General features: G+C 52.0%; 3 protein-coding genes and 1 long non-coding RNA gene across 4 annotated transcripts; 2 read left to right on the top strand and 2 right to left on the bottom strand.

Moving 5' to 3' along the window:
* Positions 1-1,778: 1,778 nt before the first annotated feature.
* Positions 1,779-5,210, top strand: LOC100905668 (lysosomal alpha-glucosidase). Its single transcript, XM_003741182.2, has 6 exons — positions 1,779-1,962; positions 2,097-2,451; positions 2,560-3,061; positions 3,208-3,339; positions 3,460-3,687; positions 3,808-5,210. The coding sequence occupies exons 1-6, from the start codon at positions 1,800-1,802 to the stop codon at positions 5,062-5,064; spliced, it is 2,637 nt and encodes an 878-aa protein (XP_003741230.1). The 5' UTR covers positions 1,779-1,799; the 3' UTR covers positions 5,065-5,210.
* A 3,847-nt stretch (positions 5,211-9,057) lies between these two features.
* Positions 9,058-11,930, bottom strand: PIG-T (phosphatidylinositol glycan anchor biosynthesis class T). The gene is made up of 9 exons (XM_003741211.1): positions 11,801-11,930; positions 11,411-11,630; positions 11,089-11,282; positions 10,810-11,001; positions 10,621-10,721; positions 10,176-10,530; positions 9,968-10,058; positions 9,657-9,749; positions 9,058-9,544 (listed from the first exon to the last, which is right to left on the bottom strand). The coding sequence occupies exons 2-9, from the start codon at positions 11,584-11,586 to the stop codon at positions 9,058-9,060; spliced, it is 1,689 nt and encodes a 562-aa protein (XP_003741259.1). The 5' UTR covers positions 11,587-11,630; positions 11,801-11,930.
* A 1,197-nt stretch (positions 11,931-13,127) lies between these two features.
* Positions 13,128-15,359, top strand: EloA (transcription elongation factor elongin A). The gene is made up of 3 exons (XM_029110872.1): positions 13,128-13,263; positions 13,423-14,141; positions 14,274-15,359. The coding sequence occupies exons 1-3, from the start codon at positions 13,128-13,130 to the stop codon at positions 15,129-15,131; spliced, it is 1,713 nt and encodes a 570-aa protein (XP_028966705.1). The 3' UTR covers positions 15,132-15,359.
* Positions 15,360-15,815: 456 nt separating this feature from the next.
* Positions 15,816-16,942, bottom strand: LOC100905523 (uncharacterized). Its single transcript, XR_145382.2, has 3 exons — positions 16,746-16,942; positions 16,264-16,341; positions 15,816-16,146 (listed from the first exon to the last, which is right to left on the bottom strand). It is a non-coding gene; the product is annotated as an uncharacterized LOC100905523 (long non-coding RNA).
* Positions 16,943-22,789: the final 5,847 nt, after the last annotated feature.

Genomic DNA, 22,789 nt, shown 5'->3' with positions numbered 1-22,789 from the left:
TCGAATCAAATCGAATCGAGGAGACCCAACGGCAGGGTTCCCAAAAAGGAAATCTCTATCGTGAAAGGAGATCTAGCGACGGGCTCGAATGCTGCTTCAGAGGGCTCACCGGAAGAGGGCTCTCCGTCATCGGGAAGAAGAGATTGGTCTTCTCCGGGCACGGATTCAGAGATGCTCAGGATGAATCTCGGAGACATCAAGGAGACGAGATTCAGCAGCAGTAGCGAAGTCAGTCCCGAGACTCCCAGAGGATTACTCAGGGGCCAATATTTCATCAGAGCTCCGAATACTCATTTGCGAGAAATGACGGAGGACATTCAGCTGAAATTGAAAGATGTATATGTATAATAAATTATATCTCTGTCATAAGGACATCTCTAATTTATATATGAAAGGAAACTCCTCAACTTATACTTCTACTGCATTCCGGGGGCTGAGTGAGACTGCTCCCTTCAACGGGGAGGATCGGTCGTTTTCCGCATCGGACCAAAAGCTGCGGACTCATGTAAAACTTCGCGCTCGATCTCGAGTTCCGATGCTCCCAGCGTATTTTCATGAGAATTCCGTCCATTTTGATACTGGTGGTGTGCGCTGTGGGAAAAGCACCGGTAAAAGCACCCGAGACAAGACCGATTTAGTTATCGAGCATTCCCCCATTCTTGAATCAGGGGAATTCCATGCCTAGATTTCAGCTTGAAATCCTGAAGGGGGGAAGGGGGAGTGGGATCCGTTTGACTTGAGTGACCCTTCCCCAATGATCGGTCAACAGAGTTCCGAAAAAATAAGCCTTCGTCTGTCGAGCGATGCATAATTGCCTCATGAAATCGTTTCCTAAACCAGCGATCAGGCGGAGGGACAATCTGAGGATTACGGGGAAGAAAAGTGCGAGTCGAATACTCATCTACCTGTCCAGGATCAATCGACCGTCTTCCGGGCGAGAAATCATTTGCGTTTTAAAATAGCATCCAGATAGGACGCGAGTGATGATCAAGACGCGTTGGAGGAGTCTGTTGCATGGAGCAGCGTATTTCCTCCAGTTATTCGGGCATTCCCGTTTTCTCTATTATGACGGCATGCCTTCTAGGGGCATCGAAGTATTTAAGGGCAAGCTCCCATCGAAGGGCATCCCACGATACGGAATGAAAAAAACATTATAGAGAATATAACTCGAAGGAGTACATCGATGGAGCACGTAATCACTCTTCATCGCCAAACACCCGATGAGACTGAGGCTTTTCCGCTATTGCTCGACTGATCTCGAAGCGAGTCTTCGCTTCTCGACGCTGGTTTGAAAAATTGAAGAGCGTGCCCCAATCGGAGGGCGCCCCTTGCAAGTGTAGGAGAATAGTTGGGCCTACCCTTCAGTTGGAGGAAAGGCGGTTTTTCTATCCTTGCGTCCCCAGCGCCTCTTCATCTCAAGGAGTGTTCAAAGATCAATCATGGGACTTGACCGAGAGCGAGTTTAGGGATTTTGAGCTCTCCCCCTCTCCATGCTGGATAGAACACACCGGAAACGCGACACTAGGCTTTGGATCACGAAAATTCCATTAGGTTCGGGTGATCATTCGAGAAGGAAGCGGGTACGAATTGCCGTCCGCGCTAATCTTAGAAGCTCATTGTAACTCAAGCTTAATCTCCGGAATTCCTTTCAGAGGCACGGGAACGATCACCGCAGACAGCACCGAAATCAAAGCGGGAAGCTCGATGACGACAACGGCTCTCTCACGCGAGGATTAACCGCCATAAAATACGTCGAATCGGAAAGAGCGTCTACAGTGATTGCTTCCGCGCTCGACAATATGAGGTCGGTCCTTCTCGCTGCGGGTTTCCTGGCCTTGACGTCGGCCCTCCAGTGCGACATCCAAAATGCAATCGAGCGAATCGATTGCTTGCCTGAGAGAAACAGTAACGAGCAGCGATGCCACGAACGTGGTTGCTGTTGGAAAACGAGACAAGACGGAGGTTCGAAAAAGTTCCGTCTACCGAAACATGACACTCGTAACTCGTGATCGCATACTGGATTCGGTGATCTACGACTTCATTACAATCTCCTCGCAGGCTCGTCATATTCCTTACCTCTGATCTTATTTTTCCAGATCCCCATGTAAATTTCCCGTACTGCTTCTATCCGCGAGATTACAGCGGCTACGTCATCAGCAACCAGACTCAAGATCGCCATGGAGCAACTGTCTACCTACAGAGACAGCAACCCTCCCATTCCGCCCAGGATATTGGAGTGCTCCGCGTTGAAGTTCGGAGCTACTCGAATCAGATTGTGCGAATTCGTATAGTCGATCCCCACAATCAGAGATGGGAGCCACCATATCCGGCAATTCCACCGCCAAGTTCTCGTATTGATTCGCCGATTTTCGATTTCGAAATCACTCAAGACAGTCGGCTGGAAGTGAGACGTTTCGATGGGGACCAGGGTGACAATCACAAGGTGAAGCTGTAAGTTTCGGTAGCCTGGGCTTCATCGGTCAAAAGAAGAATCGGTTCGTTCAGTTTCGATGGACTACGAGAATTCCGACTCCCTTAAAAGTCTTCCCCCTATTAAAGGGTGAGCCTGAACCTCGGGACGATGATCTACACGGATCGATTCATCCAAGTCACCAGCCTCCTGCCTTCTAATGTGGTGTATGGCCTCGGTGAACATCATGGCTCGCTTCGGCGGAGCATGGATTACAGCCGCTTCACATTTTACAACGAGGATCAACCCCCTGTCGAGAACAAACGACTCTACGGAACGCAGCCATTCTACATCAATCTCGAGAGCGATGGCCGTGCAAATGGAATGTGGTTATTAAACTCGAACGCGATGGATATTCTTCTTCAACCCGCTCCTGCCATCACTTACCGGCCGACCGGGGGGGTGCTCGACTTCTTCATTTTCGCCGGTCCCAGCCCTGCTGACGTTGTGAAGCAGTATCAAGATATCGTCGGTAGACCGAAAATGATTCCCTACTGGTCACTGGGATTCCATCTCTGCCGTTACGGCTACAAGAGCACCGAAGACACGAGACGAACCTTGCAACGGAATCTCGATGCTGGCGTTCGAATCGTGAGTTTCATCCGTCATGAACTGGAATCCCGGTCCGAAGTCTGATGACGAAACATTCAATATCCCGATTCTTATCGACGAGATCTATCGCCCGCGAGAGGCAAAAATCCCACGTATCTCCATCTTCCAAACCTCTGACTTCACAGGACGTGCAATGGAATGATATCGACTACATGGACAAATTCAACGGGTTCACGCTCGATCCCGAGAATTATAGCGACCTAGGCAAGCTCGCTGACGAGTTACACAAGGACGGACGTCACTATGTCATGATAGTGGTTAGTTTCTCGGAGCCGGGCCCCGCCGAGCTTCAGACTGATCCTCCATCAGGTTTTCGCAATATAAGACAGTTAATAGGTACTTATCCTAGGGAACTGGAAATGCCTCTCTGATTACAGGACCCCGCCGTGAGCGGTAGCGAGACGCCCGGCTCATATCCGCCGTATGACCGAGGACTTGAGCAGAACGTGTTCGTTAAGACTGCCAAGGGACGAATCGTCGAAGGTAGAGTTTGGAATTTGGGCACCAGCGTTTTCCCCGACTTCACCCATCCGAACGCCACAATATATTGGACGGAGCTGTTCCGGGACTTCCACAAAAGGGTGGCCTATGACGGGGCTTGGATTGTGAGTGGAAGATGAATATGGAATTCGTTGCGGTGTTCTTCGATTTTGGGTTTCGAGAATCCTGAATTCAGAGCCGAACGCATCTGATGTTTCTCGTGTCCAACCCACGTCTCATTTCAGGACATGAATGAGCCTTCGAACGGAATTGATGGTCACAATGACGACAACTCGTGCCGTTCGGATCAGGACATGCCTTATGTGCCCGGAGATGTTTACCTACACAAGAGGACGATCTGCACCAGTGATGTGCATCATCTGTCTTCCCATTATAATGTACACAACCTCTACGCTTACGCTGAAGCCATCTCGACGTACAAAGCACTTACGGCGGTGGCCCCGAACAAGCGACCGTTCATCATTTCGCGATCCACATTCTCCGGTCAAGGGTTCTATTCTGGACACTGGACAGGAGACATCTATTCAAACTGGGGGAATTTGAAGGATTCGATTTCCGGAATCCTTGATTTCTCATTCTACGGAATACCAATGGTCGGAGCGGATATCTGCGGCTTCTTGCAAGACACAACAACGGAGCTCTGCGCTAGATGGCAAGCCTTGGGAGCATTCTATCCGTTTTCCAGAAACCACAACAACATTCAGGCCAAAGACCAGGACCCAGCCGCGTTGGGCGAGACGGTTCTGAAACCGACTCGGAACGCTTTCTACTGGCGCTATAAACTCCTCCCTTACCTCTACACCTTGTTCTACGGAGCTCACATGGACGGAGAGACGGTGGCAAGACCCTTGTTCTTCGAATATCCCGAGGACCCGAAGACGTATGACAACGATCGTCAATTCATGTGGGGAAGAGCTCTGATGGTAGTCCCGGCCCTGTTCGAGAATCAGAAAATAATCACTGGCTACTTCCCGAAAGGAATTTGGTACGATCTCCAGAATAGGACCGGGACGGTTGATGCGACGTCAGGAGGGAAATACGTTGACCTCCCGGCCGATATGGACTATATCCATTTCTTCATGAAGGGAGGGAACGCCGTCTTCTTCCAAGAGCCCGGGAACACGACAACGGACTCGCGTAAGAGTCCTTTCGGTCTATACGTGTTTCTCGACGACGGAGTCGCTTCGGGACGAGTATTCCTGGATGATGGGGAGAGCATCGATTCCATCACCAGTGGGGAATTCGATGTCGTTCACGCGATGGCTACCAAAGATATTCTAGTCGTTAGCAACCGGAGTCAGATGAAATCCTTCTACAACCTGGACGAGGTTCACGTCTACGGAATCAAATCTCAGCCAAAGGAGATTTTCATCGATCGAGCTGAATTCATCGATTTCGTCTATGACGAACAGCGACAACTCCTCACCATGAATAACCTCAATCACGATATGACTCTGATGACCGTCTCATTCGTTTACTAAGCCGTTTTGGACCGATTCCGCGCTCTAACTTGCTGGGACAGGCTGGTCGGATTAAAATTGGACTATCACTGGCAGTCATATTATCTGTACATGAATTTCGCGATTCGGCGTGAGTCTCTATCTAATCATTGCGTTGATATAAGTTCCAACAGCCGGCCCCGATTGTTTTCTGTATGCCTCCGTGAGACAGGAGACTCAGACTTCAAATAGAGTTTCAAGGAGAATCTCAATACTTGCACCAAGCTTTGGTTAAGGATAGCGCCCGAAGCACGGGTTCAATCCCCAGGAGGCGACGAGGCGAGGGCTCCCAATCGAGTGGCTCGAGCAAGTGGCTCGAGTGGAGGATCCACCAAAAGAAGAGCGCCGGAGCGTAGAAATCGAGAAAATAATATTTCCTGATGTAGGAAACGGAATATCGAATCATTGCATTCCGGGGAGCCGCGCGATGTGTCGCGTCCCCTTCTCAAGACCCGAAGAGCTTTCGCGTCCTCCTCGACGTGCTTCGGTCCGTGCTCTTCGAACAGCGAAATTGAGGGAAGCGCATCGAAATACTATGCATACGAACTTAACTTCGTGGGCCATGAGTTTTGCGGCGCCACTGAAAAAATCTTGCTCCAAGATGACCCCAAGGAAAGAAGGATATCACAACCTTCCGAAGCGCCGCGTTGAGCCTATCATCGAAATTCCAGATCGAATTTTTGAGTCTCTCAATCTCCGAGGACGGCTCGTGGGATCGGGGAACTCTCCTCCCTCTCCCTCACGCGCTTTGCGCGGGGGTCTCATGTTCAAAACCCTAGTCTCTCAGAACGAGAGACTTTTTGGTATTTTCTAGGATGTTTCTCTCGCGGAGAGGTCTCCCAATCGCGTTCTCGAACTCCTGTGTCGCTTCCTGGATCATGGATCGTCTTTGGACAGCGGAGCCCTCGGGTTTCGTCATGTACCTCAGTCAGACTGCATTGGGATAGGCGGGGGTGGTCAAATTCATCGGGAATTCTTCGAACGGGACGATCGCTGGCGCGCATAACCTTCGACTTCCATCGAAAGCTCTTTTGGAGCTCTTGCAGTTAGTTCCCGCGATAAGTTCTCGCCGGGATGACACAGAATCCGCGCTGAAAATGGCAAAGACTCACACTGGCCGTGCAATATCGGGGGCCGGGGAAAGGAAATTCGAAGAAGCGGGCTCCCTCCCTCGATTCGGCGGCTCTCGGCCCACGGTCTGTCTCCAGAAATACGGCGGGCTTCCCTAGCTCTAACTGAATACAAAAGATGTGCCGAGGGTCGACTGAGAATTCGCATAATCATGGGGGGAAGGCAAGGAACCTGGGGTGTGTATCTCTTTCTTTCAATCAAGTTGGTTACTTACATATACCGAGGCTCGGAGCACAACGGATCGCCGAGGACAGCGTTCCGGATGTGAGGAATGCTCTACCCGGGTTTCGTTGGGCGAGCGGGATCCTAGAGAGGGTCAACCAGATCAGCCATCAGCGCATCTTTAAAAGCGGGAGGCTGCTCAATGATCAGCCCATCGACTTCAGTGCAGCTCTCGAATTGCTCCGATCCATGCGATCAGGAAACCGTATCCGTGAATTTCGGTGACTCCTCTCGAAGCACGAGACCCGCGAAACCGCAGACATTTTGTACCCGACCGATCCCCATCGCACCAGAACTTCAAAATGAAACTCCTGACGACCGGAATCCTTATCGTCGTTCTGTCCCTGATCGCTCGGAGCGATGCTCTCCAATGGACCGCCCTCCCGGCCGGAGTGAGGCGCTTGTTTGTGAACATCGCCTCGGGGCCCGGATCCGGAAACGATAGCACATCGGCGGATAATTCTCTCCATCCATCTGATTCTCTACGCGGAGCCGATTCCAGCAATCAAGAAGCGATCCTGGAGCGTTCCGTTCTCGGGATAATAGACACGCTGCCTCGCAACGACGACTTAGCGCCATCTGAGGACGTCCCGAAAGAGCCTTAGAAGGAGAATCGAATAAAGATCGCCCTGAAATTGATTTCATGCTAATCTAAACGTTAAATCCGAGCTCTGGTGGAGGTAACTAATTAGCGCGCTTCAAGCACAGTTTCCGATCAGGGAGTGGCCAAATATTGGCGATTAGGAGCAGCGTGACGGAGACAAGCTCTCAAGCACCATGCTCATCATGCAGAATAACCTTCAATGGTTTATTAGGATCAGATGCTGTCGATGGGATGGATCGAGGCATTCCGTTGAAACTCCGAACAAAAGCCCACGAGCCCGGAACTGCGAGCTTGGGTTCCCGCTCAGGTCGCTTAGCGACCGGATCAGTCACAACGATCGACTTTTCCGACGGGAATGAATTGGATGAGAGAGCTCGTCCTCTAGCATCAGAAGCGTGTAGAATCGGCTTCCCATTCTTCTGACACGGTACAGGAGGACAAGAAGCTCGAGGAGCGGGTCGGGAACATGCAGAGGCGAGCACAGGCTCTAGGATGCGTGGAATCATTTTCATTCTACAAACGAGCTCGGACGGCTATCCCGAGCGGGTGAGCAGAGACCACGAGGGCATCTGCTTGGGACCGAACCTGGCACCCTCACTCCAATACCAGCTTGTCAAGCCTATTTTCGAGGAGTCTGAACGGACAGCCGAACGGTGGTCTCACCGTTGGAATTGGACGCGATTGAGCGCGTGAAACTGTCTCTCCTAGCTTCCGGGGCCCTCTCGTACGACCTTCCGTTACTCACCCGCTCTGCATGCACCTTGCCGCGTGGGCTCGCAGAGCGCTGTCTTTGAAATAAAGTCCGTATATTCTAAACTTATCGATGATTTTTATTTCCACTCTGAACGTGGAGCCTCGTCAAGCGATGGAACAGCACGGGCAAGCGGATTGTTCCGCTCCTTTGGCTTCAGGCATCGGCTGGCGGTCCGTCGCCGACTTTGCAGAACTTTTGCTCTGAGGATCACTCTTCTTGACATCCGTTTTGGTGTCCTCGGTCATACTTTTCGGCGGAGCATTATCCTTAGAGACCTCTGGAGTCTTCGCGGGAGGAGCATTCTCGTAGGAAGGCTCGCGATTCTTCGCCTCAGGAGGAGCATTTTCGGTCTCGGCTTTTTCCTGAGGGGGCGCATTCTCGTATGAATGTCGAGCGGCCATCTTTTCCGTCAGGCTTCAATAACAGGTCCAGGCGACAGGTGGGGCTCGGGATGTCAAGGGTGTGTGTGCGAAGTGCACTTCGTTTCCTGTATGGATTGATGAATAAATTCACGGCTGGTGGGAGCGAGTCGTGATTCGCGAATGGACGACGGGCGAGCTTTGAAGGCAGCGCATGTCAGAGACCTGCGCGACAAGCATCTTAAGTTCGGTCTCGATGGCCCGCTTTCTAGTGGAAGGCCTCATGGAAAATTTAGATCTGATTTTGCTCAAAGAGGACTTGAGCGGACGCTCTTTTTTGCGTCATACTCTTCCCTGAAGACCTCCGCTAGGGGCTCCCGGGGACGACGGGCATTCCTATCGATCCTGAATGTCACCGTATTATTCGAACGAAGCCCAAACGCATCCCCAGCGGTATTCGGAGGGCAAAGAACCATTCTACCGAGGGCTGGTACTGAATGGGACTTCCGCCCTCCGCTGCGCTGAGAACAGAAAAATAATTTCGGGAGGCGAAGGTATCATTCGACGTTTATTTACAAGCTCGGTTGTTCCGGCAGAACAACAATCGATGTGCGCCCCCCCAACGCTCTCTTCTTTGGCAGTGGGAATCAGAGCTCAGATGACAGCACGGCCGACTGTCTTCTACGTTCCACGGGTTCCTCGCGACGGTAGATGTTGTCCGATCCAAGCTATTGGTGGGACCTTGAGTTCTGACGATCAACAGAGCTCGGACTCGATCAACAGATCGCTTGTGATGACCGAGGAATCGAGAGTTGCGCCCGATATCCAGCGGATACATTGTAACTCGCATCAGCTCATCCGCGCAAGCCGATGAAACTCCCGCACCGGGCGGAGAGCCATCGTATTCACTCTTTTTTCAATTTTCTGACAGAAACTCCCTTCAACTTTTGGACGATCGTGTGTAATAAACCCTTCTTCTGGTTTTTATCCTGTAGAGTGAGGTTTTTCGTCGTGACGTTGTAGATAGGACCGAAGGCGAGAGCTATGGCGGTGCATACGAAACAAATAACGTTGTAGGGCATGCTGAAGTCTGGTGTCGGCAAGGTAACGAGCAGTATCTCAGTGAACAATACAAGAGATCGATGCTGCGATGTGTGAGACCCCAGGAGAGCCTCTTCCAGGTTCCCTGACGTTGAGAGGTCTCCGGTGAAGTTCGCGAGACCTTCACGAGGGACAGACAGAGTCAGAGATGCGGCACCGACGTAAAATCCCAGGTGAGGGTCCGGGGGGTACTCTACCCAGGCCAGGAAGGCACGTTCGAAGGAGAAGGACAGTTCCGTTTTAGACCGCGCTGCGAGATTCAATCCGATTTCCAGATGGCACGGTTTTTCCCTGGACACAGAATGGAAGCGTTATACGGTCCCTTCTCCTTGCAGTGGTCGATTTCGTCGCGAAACTCATATATTAATCTCCGTGCTACGTATGCTGTATTGTTCTTGCTCACCGGTCTAACGAGGGTTGGAAAACGATGCGATTAGGAAAAACTTGCTTTCCGTTGCTCGTAATCCTCAAAGTGTGCACATAGACTCTGAGGTACCTGCGAAGGGGACATGAGGTCACCGAGGGGATGGCGCTCGATCCACCCGACAGCATTCGGAGGAGAGAGTGATTCGGAGCTTATGGAAGTGATTCTTCCCGAGAAGAAAGATCTGTCATTCATGTCGGTCAATCGCAGCATTCCGGGGGAGCAATCGCTCCAAAACCGTCTCACAGAAGGTCTTGCATATGGCCGGATAAAAGGGCGAAGGAACTTACCAAGGTATAACTTCCAAGTAAGTGACATTCAAAGCCTTCTGAGCGCTGTTCACAATTACTGTGCGAACTCCTCCACTCTCCAATCCATAGCCTGCCGAGAAGAAACCCCTCTTGAGAACCGCGATACGCAATGCTAAATGGCATTCGGTCGAGGGCAGGGAAGGAGTTTTTCCCGAAAGATCGAGCACGATCCTCCAGTGCGTCTCACCCTGCACGTATCTATTGATGGTAAGCGGAGGGGGCTTGATGGTCCAATACGTGTGGCTCTTCTCAGGGTTAGCCACGATATTGACATGATCGCTGTTCGTGAGAAGGCGTTTCACGTCGTATATAGCGAACGAAGCATCCCCATTCTCTTCCAGTCGGTGTGGTTCAGGAGCGAGCGCGAATTTGGAACAGACTCCGTTATCCGTGGTTTCGACAATGACTGAGGTCCGTGCCGCGAGCGGACACACCGAGGAAATGGTTTTTCCGAACAACTTGATGAAACTCCATTCTTGTTTTCCGGTAGCGATGGTCGCGTCGAATACAATGCTAACGTGCTGCTGGAGCAGTAACTGCGTCTGCAAGGGCAGAGTTGAAGTGAGTCTGTTTCTCTCGAAGGTTGACCGTGGTCACCGACATAGGTAGGTGGGTTTGATGTTGAGACCTACCTGCAGACAGGATTGGTCTAGGCATAACTTTTTGACGTCTAGTCCAATCGAGATGTAGTGAGTGGAGAAGATCGACGTCGCCCGAAGTAGCTGCGAAAGTCCTAGGAGGAGGGGAGAAATCGTATCGTTTATTCAATTCGAGAGTGACAACGATGACTTCTATCCTGGATGAACCCTTCAAAGCATCACCTGCATTAGAGCACGGCAGGAATTTGAGCCATGGTGTCAGGTTCTCGGTACACACAGCTTCACCGGGTAACATGGCGTACTTGAGATTCGTGTCATTTAGATTCTGTATGTGACCTTCGGGGCGGAACACATATTTCGGCACGACCGTAATCGTGTCGTCTATGAAATTCAAGGATGAGCAAGTGACACCACCTAAGTCGTAGAGTCAAGGTTAATAAAGGCGATCGAGTCGATTCGCCCCTCAAATCCTGTATTACGAGCGATCATGATCTCAGTTACCGAGAGCCGAAGCGAATTTCTTCCAATTCAAATCGGGGTTTTCCTTGAACCAGGCCCACAGTACAGCACCGGCCGGTCTGTCCTTTATGGGGTAGCCGTACTGCTCATGGGACCATTTCCCCTGAGTCAGTGACAAATGAAACTCGTCCACGGAATTTATCTGTAGTAGATCGCCGATAGTGGACGGAAGGAGACTGAAATCGAGTTAGGTTAGATCGGATAAGACCGTTTTTCGACTTCTTGTTTCGACGACACTCAGAAGAGTTGGCCCCTTTCTGACAGATGAATCTGGACCGAGAGACGTCGGACTGGGAAATATTACCGATAGAATCTCATGTTTTCCGCCGGATTGTTCAAGGTAGTTGTGAAACTGAAGAACGAGTACAGATGGCCAGATGGCAGGGGCTTCACGAATAATTCCTCGATGAATGTCTCATCTGCGCTGGACCTCCGACTTATGCCGCATAATAGGACCACGAGCAGCAGCCGGCTATTCATGTTGATACGGGTTTTCGGCTCAGCCTGCACGCAATATATCAACCCTGGGACAGAGAGGAATATCGGATGAGATACAGGGGGAACCCCGCAGTGAATCACATTGGGAAAACTTGTCAAAAAAGCCCGGCCAAAGCAGTGCGGCGACTCGTCAGCTGTTCGGTGGGGTTGACGATAGACATCCTATCGAAGCCAACTACCTACTATCGATCCTAACCTTCATGCAGCTGTCATCTGAGATCGCTGCCAAGCTTCATTGGCTCCTGTTTGCCGGAGCTGATCGAAAGCGCGGGAATCTATCGCTCGCAATCCAACGACCTAGGAATGTTTTCATACGCTTTGTTCATGAACCGGCTAGCCCACACAGATGCTCATTCGTATTCGTGTGCGGTTTCTCTCGCGGTCTCGCTCGGGAAAACCCGAGTCCAAGGAGCTGGGGGAGGGACTCTGACCTCCGCTGCGTTGGATTTCGGTTCGCGGAAATTACGTTTCATCTAGTAATGACTGAGACGACTCGCAGATATCAACGAATCATACGCTGAGGCGGTGCGTTATGCGCGGTCTTATCTCGTATGAGTATCGTTCTTTCTCCAAAGACTTTCTCGATCTCGCGCCGATTGCCAGAGATTCTCCCAAAATTTCGCGAGTTTCGTGAGCTTGTCTGAAGTGAATCGTCTAAATCTTACGCTCTCAGCCATGGCCGAAATGGTCGACACACAACGATTCAACGATGAAGCCCTCTCGGACATCAGTTGAGTCCCCCTCGGGATGAGTAATTGAAAAATCTTCGTCATTGATAGTCAAGATCGTCAGAGTTGAACAATCTCAGAGAAGCAGATTCCAAAGGATTCGAATGCGTGTGGAATTTCCTAGCACCCTTGCGATATTTCGCGGTGGCCACGAGCTCGCACACCGGGCTGTACCTGATTGCTGACCGCCCTCTCCGAATCTCCGCCTATATGAGAATTCGATCTGAATTCCGAATTCCGTGATTACTCACGACCCCATCAAGAAATCTAATGGTTTCGAGTCGCTGTTCAATCTCTTCCGCGCTGCCCTCCTTCCTCTCTCCCCTTGCCGACGACCGCCTGAACATGTAAACAAGCAGCTTGGTCGAGAGCCGAGAACATACTTGAGCCAACGTCCGACCGTGAAGCTGCTGACTCCCGTTGGTGTTCGTACGGCAGCTTCCGGCTGCTGAGATTCAGGTGAGTGTCTCGATGATTCGCTAAGGGTGTTCATGAACGCGATCGGATCTACCTCGTGAACTTTGGAATACACTTCCGGCGGAGTTGTTTCAAAATATGTGACGTCACGTCGTAATCAGATGTTGTTCCCTGCTCTTCCAGATGACACTGAGTTGATGCAATGCTAAAACACGTTCCCCATCTCTACCGGATCGTGTAGATCTGCCTCAAACTCGCTGGTCGCCTCAAGCACCGAGTGAGGAGCCTCAAAGTTCCTGTGGTGAGGCGACAACCTCAGTTTCGCTGTGTGTATCAGATTGTCTTGGCCGAACCGAGCTCGAGTTTCGCAGGCTCATCATGTCGGTCGACAAAATAAAGGAGTACTGTCGTCGCCTCGAAAAACATTCCGAAGACAGGGCTGTTTTGAAGGACACCCTGTATAAACTCAACAAGATGGAGGTCACTGTGGACATTCTGCAAAAAACTGGAATCGGTGAGTGTATGAAATCTCTTTCGGAAGTCACCGCAAGAGCAGCCAGGGTGGTCGCTGCTCTCAGTTCGAGGAGGAGTCGCTCAGCGGACGGAGAGCGCTCTTCTAATTGGTCATATTCGGCAAGAGCTCGAGTTCGCTAACATTGTCTTCGATTCTCAGGTAAAGTCGTGAACGGCATCAAACACCGTGGTGGCAAGACTGGAGACATGGCTGCCGATCTCATAAAAAAGTGGCGTAACGTGGTCGACCGCGAAGCCGAGCAGGAACACGAGGAGGACAACAACAATAACAGCAATGGCAGCAGTCACCACAAGAGCGAAGTAAAAAAGGAGTCGCATCATAATCATCATCATCGCGAGTCCAAGAAGCACAAGGAAAGTTCTTCCTCGTCTCACCGAAGGATTGAGAAAGTCACTAAGGATCGCTCGGGTGGCAAGGTCGAAGAGCCGGCGCTCTTCTCGGACCTGTCTGTCGTGAACAAGAAAGCCTCTACGAAGCCCAAGAAGCAGGAAGCTTCGAACAGCAAGTCGTCCCACAAAAAGCCCTCCGACCACCATGACGATGCTCGTCATCACAAGAGTAAGAAATCTGAGAAAAAAGAGACTTCTCTTCCATCTCCGGCATCATCCAGCTCGTCCGATTCGGGCAGCGAAAGCCAGCCGGTTGAGCCTCCGAATCCGACCCCCGAGTCGAAGAAGACTCCCGCTGACTCCACAAGAGCCCCACAAGCGACCAAGCGGAAAGCACCAGAAGAGTTCCCGGTTGACGGGGGGATGGGGGCGAACTTTGGCTCGTTCGAAGAGTGTCTCGGCACCATCGAGCCCAAGAACCTGAAGAAGAAGAGAAGGTTGAAGACCTCTTCGTCCCCGAAGATGACGGTAAGTTCCCTCGCTAGAGCAGATACGAGACAGAGCCTCTCTTGTTCATTTTGGATCATTCCTAGATTCGATCCGATCGATTCATCCTTCGCTCCGATCAGGGTGCTGACGGGAACTCTCCTCAATTTCCAGGTCACGTCCTCGACTTTGAACGGCTCGAGCGGCCAACCGAAAGGACCGAGGTTGCCAGACCTCGTTGATAAAAAAATGATCGAGTCCCGGCCCGCGGTGGATTACAAACCCTTGCCCAGAATCGAGCCGAAAGCTCCCGTCGTGGCTGCGAAGCGTCCGATCGACGAGGCCGCTCAGTTCACTTCGTCCCGGAGAGATCGAACCGCAATTTATTCAGGAAGACGAAATGTCACGCTGACGTCGGTCCCAAGCCTGTTTGACGCGTGCATCAGGGTTCTCATGGACCATGTGGACTGCATAGAGGAAACCGGTGGTGTACCCTATGATATTTTGAAGCCGGTACTCGAGCGCTGCAATGGACAACAGCTCTACCGATTGGAGTATTTCAACCCCTATCTCAGCGAGGACACCGATGCGCTATGGGAAGCCCACTGTCGGAAGGATTTCAGGAGCAAAACCCGTCAGCCCGGCGAGGAGTCTTGGAAGGAACTCTACCTCAGATGTCACGATGAACGTGAACAGAAACTGAGAAGTCTGACAGCATCGATTAGCCAATCCATGCGTGAGAAGCAAGCTCCTGTCAGAACCACAAAGCTCGCCTACGTCGACTCGATGGCCAAAGCTCCATTGAACGTGCAGAGAGCTCAGCTGAAAAACGGCACGTTCGTGGGAAACAAAGCGCAACCATCGCAAGCACGGAAAATTGCTTCGCATGCCGCTGCCGCAGCAGCCACCGAGCCAGTCAGAGCCCCCGCTTCAGCGGCTCCAAAGAAACCCAAACTAGCGCCATTGATGGCCAAAACTCTGTCATTTCTGAAAATGAGGAGGTCCACCGGGTACGGTTTCGCGTCCCGTTAAACTCCTACCGTTCCCGTTACACTCCTCTCGCGAAAGAGTTCAGTGATGTACCTGTTGTAGATATTTAGTCCTTCGGGTAGGCTTAAGAAAATGAAAATTCATTCTCGTAATTTAAGTTCACTGTGAAAGTGAATACGCCTTGTGATCTAGCAGCCTCAATGAGACTTGTATACCTAAATGTATGCGTGACTTGTACATTGAATAAACGAGTACATATCCAGAGTATGGCACACCGCTGGACTCATCTCCGATGCCCATCACAGACTCGAGGAAAACATGCGCAACGAGAATCGGATCATATGATTCACGACGGGTCTTCCGTGAAAAGCTGCAGGGTGAAAATGCATGCGTTGGGTGTTCCGGTCTCCCTCTCCGGAACTCTCCGTGAATCCGCCGGTAACTAATTCCCAGAGCGGGAGCGATGATCTCCGGCGTATCGCCAAAAGGGTCTGTGAGAACTCAATCGCGAATCCGCCGCAGCTCTCACACACTAGAATATCTTGACCCTATATCAACGCCGTCCAGTGTGGTCTGGTGAGCGCTGCGCCTCGGAATGATTCAGCGGCATGCGGAACTGAGGAATGTCGGTCGCCGATCTGAGTTCGGGGTGGCTAGACGGTCTCTAGAGGTGCAGTTCCTGCTGAATATCGGTACACGGATCTCATTCAGTGTATGAAGTTCGGTGTTCAAATGCATTTATTCATTGAACCATAATCATGTTCAGATGATGAGAAGAGCATGGCAGTTCGGATGAGTTCACAATGACGTAGTTGTTTACAATTTCGGTCGTTCTGGAGGAGACGAGCTCGGCAGAATTCAGAACGCGACTGAACTTATGGTTAAATTACTCTGTAGGGTTTCCGATTGTGTCCGTTGGGAGCTGAGTATTGCTCATCCTCGGCGTCTCTGTACCTGACCCACGTCAGGTATGCACAAACCGCTGTCACGCATACGGCACCGAGCGCAGCCAAGCATCCCAAGACGATTGCGAAAACGTTCAAGGGAGAAATTTGACCTGAAGAAATCCTCAAATTAGATCTCTGTGTCCCGAAGTTCTCGGCTTGCCGACATCTTCATCGTCTTTCTCATCCGGGAGAATTGAATTCCGAGGCAATCAGTGAAGAAGACTTACCAGAAAGCTGTCCCTCTCTGTGGTCTCCGAGATCGAAAGCGCCGGCCCCCTGAGCGCTACATTCATGTATTGCTATACCTGGGAAGGATAAAATCAAAAGCTGGAGATGAAGTGAGACACCGAACGGGTGGACATGTTACTGCGCGAAGGCCGATTTTCCGAGGAAAATCATCCCGACCGACGCCCAGGCCTCGATGCCCGATGACCACCGTGACATCGGGAAAATATCTCTTAAGCCTCTCAAAATCGCATTAAGGAGTACTAAAATCCGCGACCATGCGCGAGTTCCTCTGATTCGACTCAGAAGACTGCAGCGTTTCTTCACTTGCGGAGCTCCACAATTCCCGCTGATACAGCTCGAGCGAAACTGTAGATTCCACACGGAACACCACTTTCGGAGCTCCAATTGATCGATGTCGCACACTAGACCTCAACTCGGTATCCAATTGCTGAATCGTGAGAACCGAAAATTGAAAATTCACCTAAAACCGAAATAAATGCGAGGACGGGCACCATGATGTAGTCGGTGTTGCGTTCGCAGGCACGAAATGACTTGGGAGACGATCAGAACACGCCCTGTTACGAGGCTTTGTTCTTTGGGATGGACTTTGCACCGACGGCCGTAAAGGAGCGTTCGTAAACGACTCGACCAGGTAAGCGACGGAGCGTTGGTGAGACTAGCTGACTAAGATCGACTCGAGAGCCGCTCTTCTAGGGAACTAGATCCCGTATCCCGGCCAATGACTCACTCAGATGTGATCTCGCTGCGCGGCTATGTCATGACGAAATGAGGCTGGTGCACCCCATTTGGCCGCGGGACATTTGGCCGCCACACCGCGGCTGCGGGACGTTTGGTCGCGAGACGTTTGGACGCGAGACTGTTTGGCCGCGGGACCGTTTGGTCGCGGTACCGTTTGGCCGCCGTGGGACGACTGGAGAAAATGAGCAACCGGATGGGACGGCTCTCAGGAGTTTTGTGCGAGGGATCTATGAGGGAAGGCTTCAGGTGTTGTCACAACGAGAAAGTCGGCTTCGTGGTTGGGATGCAGAATACGGATGTATTTCCCTGAATGGATGGGTATTCAGCTCGTCTCTACAATACATGGCATACCAGAGAAGACCCGAGTCGAGTGTCCAAGCGCTGCGATTTTCAGCAACCCCAATCGTGGTCTCGGTAGCTGAGGTTCTCAACAAGTGGAACGTCCCCAGCTTCCTTGGGGAAGCGTGCATGCGACAATTGACGGCATCAACAAAAACACGCGAAGTTAAGCAACATCCAATTATTTGAACCGAAGTCCAGAGCTTAGAATCCTCAAACCCGTTTTCTAATCTCCTAGAAGTAGCATGTCTGAGTGCCCGATAATGGTTAAGTCTTCTCGCGGGAAGGACAAGCTTTGCCACCGGGGTTTCATTTATGTTTTCGATAGGATCGATTGTGTGCCGATCAGAGCACATTATTCTGGCGCTGTCGATTCAGACGGGAATGCAAGGTTCGTTCACGCCGAGAAGTGGCCACCGGTGAAGTTATCGAGATCTCCGGATCACTCACTGTTCCCTCAGATGCGGCTGCCGTGGAGGTAGCTCACAGACGCGCCGAAATGAAACGTCGGGCCGAGGAGACTCAAGAGACTCCAGCCCAACTCATCAACCATGTTCAGAGTGGGGCGTCTGCAGCCGTGCAGATGGAATTCCGGTCGCGGCGTACTCTGGCCAAGGTGGTGAATCGTGTGAGGAAAGCCTGCGCCAGTGCGCCTGCTTCACCGTCGGACCGCAGTAGGATATCGATCCCCGACGAATACGCAGTGTTCGAGTCGCCACCAGGGCACTCGGAGTCGTTCCTGATTGGGGATTCCGGGTACGTCGATGGAGATCGCATCCTAATTTTCGGTCGTCGGTCCGTAGCTGAGTGGATCGGTCTGGTGGAGAAATTATGCGTCGACGGGACATTCAGCTTGTCGCGTAAGCTCTTCCAGCTCGTTGTTCTCGCAGAGCGGTCGGGCTTCGTCTTCCCCGTCTGCTACGCGCTCCTGCCGAATGAGAGCCGGGCTTCATACACGCGCATGATTCAACTCCTTTGTACCGCTTGGCCCCAATTCAAGCCGACCCAAGTCTCTTTGGACTTCGAACTCCGCTTGATCAACGCCTTCAGAACCATCTTCCCCGATGCCGAGATGAACGGTTGTTTGTTCTGCTTGGTTAAGAACATGAAGGGGAAGTTGATGGATCTCGGCTTCATAAAACGCTAGAACCAAGACGCGGAGTTCGCTCTATACGCCCGTGTGATACCAGCCGTGGCATCCGTTCCCCCGGAGCACGTTGACGTTGCCATAAGTGAACTGGCACCGGGGGTACCCGAAGAACTCATGCCAGTCCTCCATGTGTTTCGAAGACAATTATGTTGGTCGCCAAAGATTGGCACCCGGTAGAGACGTATCTCGCGCCGATCCGCGTTTTCTGATCGCTATGTGGTTCGTATACCAACGCACTCTGGATGGGGATGGCCGAACGAACAATATTGCCGAAGCCGCCCGGCTGCAAGGCGACTCCGGAGTAGACTGTGAAGAAATAGGCTGTCCGGAAAACTTCTGTAAGAGCCGTTTTGATGCTTCGCGCCTGAATGTCAAAACCTCACTCTCTCCAGAATGAAGAATAGAGTCTGCTATGATCTCCCCGGCAGTCCGGCGGTGACGATCTCAAAATCACAGTTTTTTTTCCTTATCCAAAATACGAAACTGACCGATATCTGAACTCAGTTTTCCGTTTAATCAACATGGTGCCGTGACCAGGACAAGGAGCCTGGAAAAAAAGTGTGTGAACTTTTCCGACGAAACGTGCTGCTGTGGACTACAGAAGGCTGATTCATCGCGATGGAGGGAACAGCCTCAGCTGACTCACCGTCCGAAAATGAAACGGGGCCAGCGAAACCGCGCAATGAGGAAGCCGTCAGAAAAGTGTTGAGAAGACTTCGATATAACCGAACTGTGCTACGAAATCGAATTAAGGCTGAGACCGCATCGATCAAAGATACCGATTCGGGTGAACTGCAGTTTCCGATCAATCAGGGCCCCACGATAGTCTTGGCACTCATCAAAGAACTCAAGGCGAAGGTTAGCTCATGGGATGAAGAGATATGGGACCTGATCGACGAAGAGGACCAGCAAGAGAGGGAGCTGGCGGAAGCGTCTCAATTCGATCCGGACGTGTCAGAGTTCATCTCTGAATTTGGCGCGTGCTTGCCTCAGGAGAGCGAGGAAAACGAGGCCGAAACCTGTTACTCGACCCCTTGCGCAAAAAGACGGGTCCGTTTCGGGTCGATTCTCAGTCAAACTCTCGCTCCCGCAGAGCTCAGAAATGCTACAACGGAGGTGCGCTCGACCGCTGAGCGGGACTCTTCGACTCAGTCAGCCGCTCAACAGAATCCAACGAGTGTCGCTGAAACGCCGTCGGATGCTCTCCGGTTCCCGCTATCTTCGATCGCCAGACTGCCGCGGGAGTTAGACATTTCACCCGAGACCTTCACTGGCGATCGCCTGAAATTTCGGTCGTTCATGACCCAATTTCAATGCTCCGTGAACAGACGACAGGATGCTACGCCGATCGAGAAACTTATGATCCTCCGCAGGTATCTTCGTGACGAGCCGAAACAGATTGTGGAGGCGTTGGAGCTGACCGACTCAAGTTACGAGGTGGCGTTAACGCCTGCCGCGGATCACGAAACCTTACGATTTCACGTGTCTTCGAAAGTTCCTGACGCTGATCCAAGGACATACGGCGATCCTGTCCGCCAACGGGATTCCGCTGGCAAACTACGCTCTGACTCTGAAGTCTTCGATGGAAGCTGCGATGCCACCCCGTATGCGACAAGATCTGAAGGACGAGCGCCGGATGGAGCAGAGATTCTCTCATGAGCCACAACAGGAAGCTCATGCTGACTCTCCCGAGAATAGCGTCGAACAGACCGTCTCCGGTGTTGAGAAAATGATCGGATTCTTGAGACGACGTGTGCAGGATTCAGAGGACAACATGTTCCTGGACGCTGCTGCGGCTCCAGCTGAGTCCAAGGACGTACTAGATCGCCGGAAGAAACATCAAGATCGCCGATACAGTTCAACAGTCATCGCTGCTGCTGTCAAGACCCAACGGGGCAAATTCAAGCCCCGCCCGTGCCTTTTCTGTGACACTGCCGACCATAATTCCTCCCGGTGTTCCGCTGATCTGACACTCGAGAAACGAAAGGAGATCCTGTCAAATCAAAAGCGATGCTTCAGATGTTTCGGACCAAATCATCGAAGCACCAGCGAATGTTCGGGACCCCGATTCCCATGTGCAATCTGCAAGTCGAGCAGGCATTACGCGCCGATGCACCAGAACGCATCGGCGGCGACGAGTGCGATCGTTGATGAGGTCGCCTGCGGTGTCGATTCAACCAATGCCCTCCTGTGGACTTCTTCGGCATACGTGGTCATTGGAGGCCTCTGGATACCGATAACGGTTTTCATAGAAGGCGGTAGGTCAATCACTGTGATGCTGCCATCGTTGCGCAAGATGCTCCGGGACTCTCCGGTCGGCTCGCGAGATCTCAGCGTGCAGACCTTCGCGAGTTCCCACTCCATCAAGAACGCTCCAGTTTTCAATGTTCGTTTAACGGGGCCCTTCGACAAGACTACGGTGGAGCTTCTCGCCCTGGAGCACAACTTCGGTGTTCACCCGCCGGTCGGTTCGGTTGGCTGCTAGGCGGTCCTACATCGCCCGAGAGTCGGATCGATGCAACAGTTACGACAGTACACGTGATCTGTTGCGCGGCCGCGATGTCCTCCGACCATCTCCCGCTCTCCTCAGCCGCGAAAACACTACAAAATCCGTGGAGTCTTGAATCGGTGGGCATCGCCGACGCCCCTACGTCTCCGCAATTGTCCGCAGACGAGGACTCTGCGGTCCGGCAGTTCATTTCTGGGCTCGAGTACAAGGACCATCAATACGTCGTGGAGTTCCCCAAACGGGAAACCATAGGCCTGCTCTCCAAAAATAAGAATGTCGCTCTGAGGCGGCTGCAGAGAAAGCTTTCCCAGCTCGAACGAGAACCCCTCACATATCGTCGATACCACGAGGAACTGATGAAATTCGTCTGCGAAGGTCATGCCGTTGAGGTTGGAACAATCGCACCGGACGAGCCATCAGAAGTCGAAGGAAGCTACTTCATGCCGCATCATGAAGTTATCACAGGCTCCGGTGCGACGGAAAAGTGGAGAATCGTGTTCGATTGCTCATCAAAGGATCGGGGAGCTACTTCTCGGAACGACCACTTACTCCCCGGACCTAATCTCAACCCGGAGCTGGTATCGGTGCTCCTGAATTTTCGTAAGCATGCCGTGGCCGTATCCGCCGACATCACCAAGGCCTATCTGCAGCTGGCAATCCGAGAAAATGATCGTTCGCTCTTCAAATTCGTATGGAGAGCACCAGGTGAACGTGAAATCAAGGTATTCCAGATGCTGAAGGTCATATGGGGAGCGGCGTCTTCGGGGTTTTTGCTGGCTGCTACGATCCGTGAGCATTTGAAGCGGGGTGATCCATCGTGCAGAGAGCTGGGGGAATATTTGTACGCCGACGATTTCCTCCAGAGCTCCAGAAGCGATCAACAAGCGATTGAATTCATTGATAGAATGCGAGATACACTCAGAGTCGCCGGCATGTCGCTGGCAAAATGGAAGACAAACTCTAATGCGATCACCGATCATCTGGTCAGCACGGGAGCGGATTCGTCAACATTCGATAGGGGCGGCTGTGGTGTGCTTAAGGTACTCGGTCTCTCATGGGAGCCGAAGGATGACGTTTTCCGATTCACCACCTCCTCGTTAAGCGAGCAATTCGAGTCGAAATCATCCTTAACCAAGCGAGCAGTTCTCAGCATAGTGCCCTCGTACTACGACCCGCTCGGGTGGTTGATGCCGTTCACCATCCGCGGAAAAATTATCGTTCAGAAAATGTGGACGGCGAATCTCGAGTGGACTCAGACAGTTTCTGATGAAATGAGAGAGGAGCTTGCTCAATGGACTACCGAGGCAAGGGCCTCCGCGGGTTTCGTGTCCCGACGCCAATACGGCGACGCGCGCAGAGATCCGGTGGGATTCCAGCTCCATTTGTTCGGAGACGCATCCCAGTTGGCATACGCGTGCGCTGCCTATATCGAGAGCCGTTTCTCGGATGGATCGTCGACCTTCTCGCTCGTGATGGCGAAGTCGAGATTGGCTCCTCGCGACCGGGTGTCTTTGCCCCGCCTTGAGCTCCTGGCGGCTCTGATCGCGGTCAGACTGAACAATTTTCTGGTGCAGCGAATGCGGGTGGAGTTCGAGGCATTCACCTACTATATCGACACAACCGTCGCCTTCCACTGGGCTACGTCTGCTAAACCCGGTGGGTGGAAAACCTACGTCAGCAACCGCGTGGAGGAGATTCAGGCGAGTTCTCGCCGGGAAGACTGGTTCCATGTCCGAGGGACAAGCAATATCGCCGACCTGGCTACCCG

Source organism: Galendromus occidentalis, unplaced genomic scaffold (assembly GCF_000255335.2).
Source record: "Galendromus occidentalis unplaced genomic scaffold, Mocc_1.1 scf7180000077128, whole genome shotgun sequence".
Classification (NCBI taxonomy): domain Eukaryota; kingdom Metazoa; phylum Arthropoda; class Arachnida; order Mesostigmata; family Phytoseiidae; genus Galendromus; species Galendromus occidentalis.
This window is presented reverse-complemented; position numbering and strand designations above follow the sequence as displayed.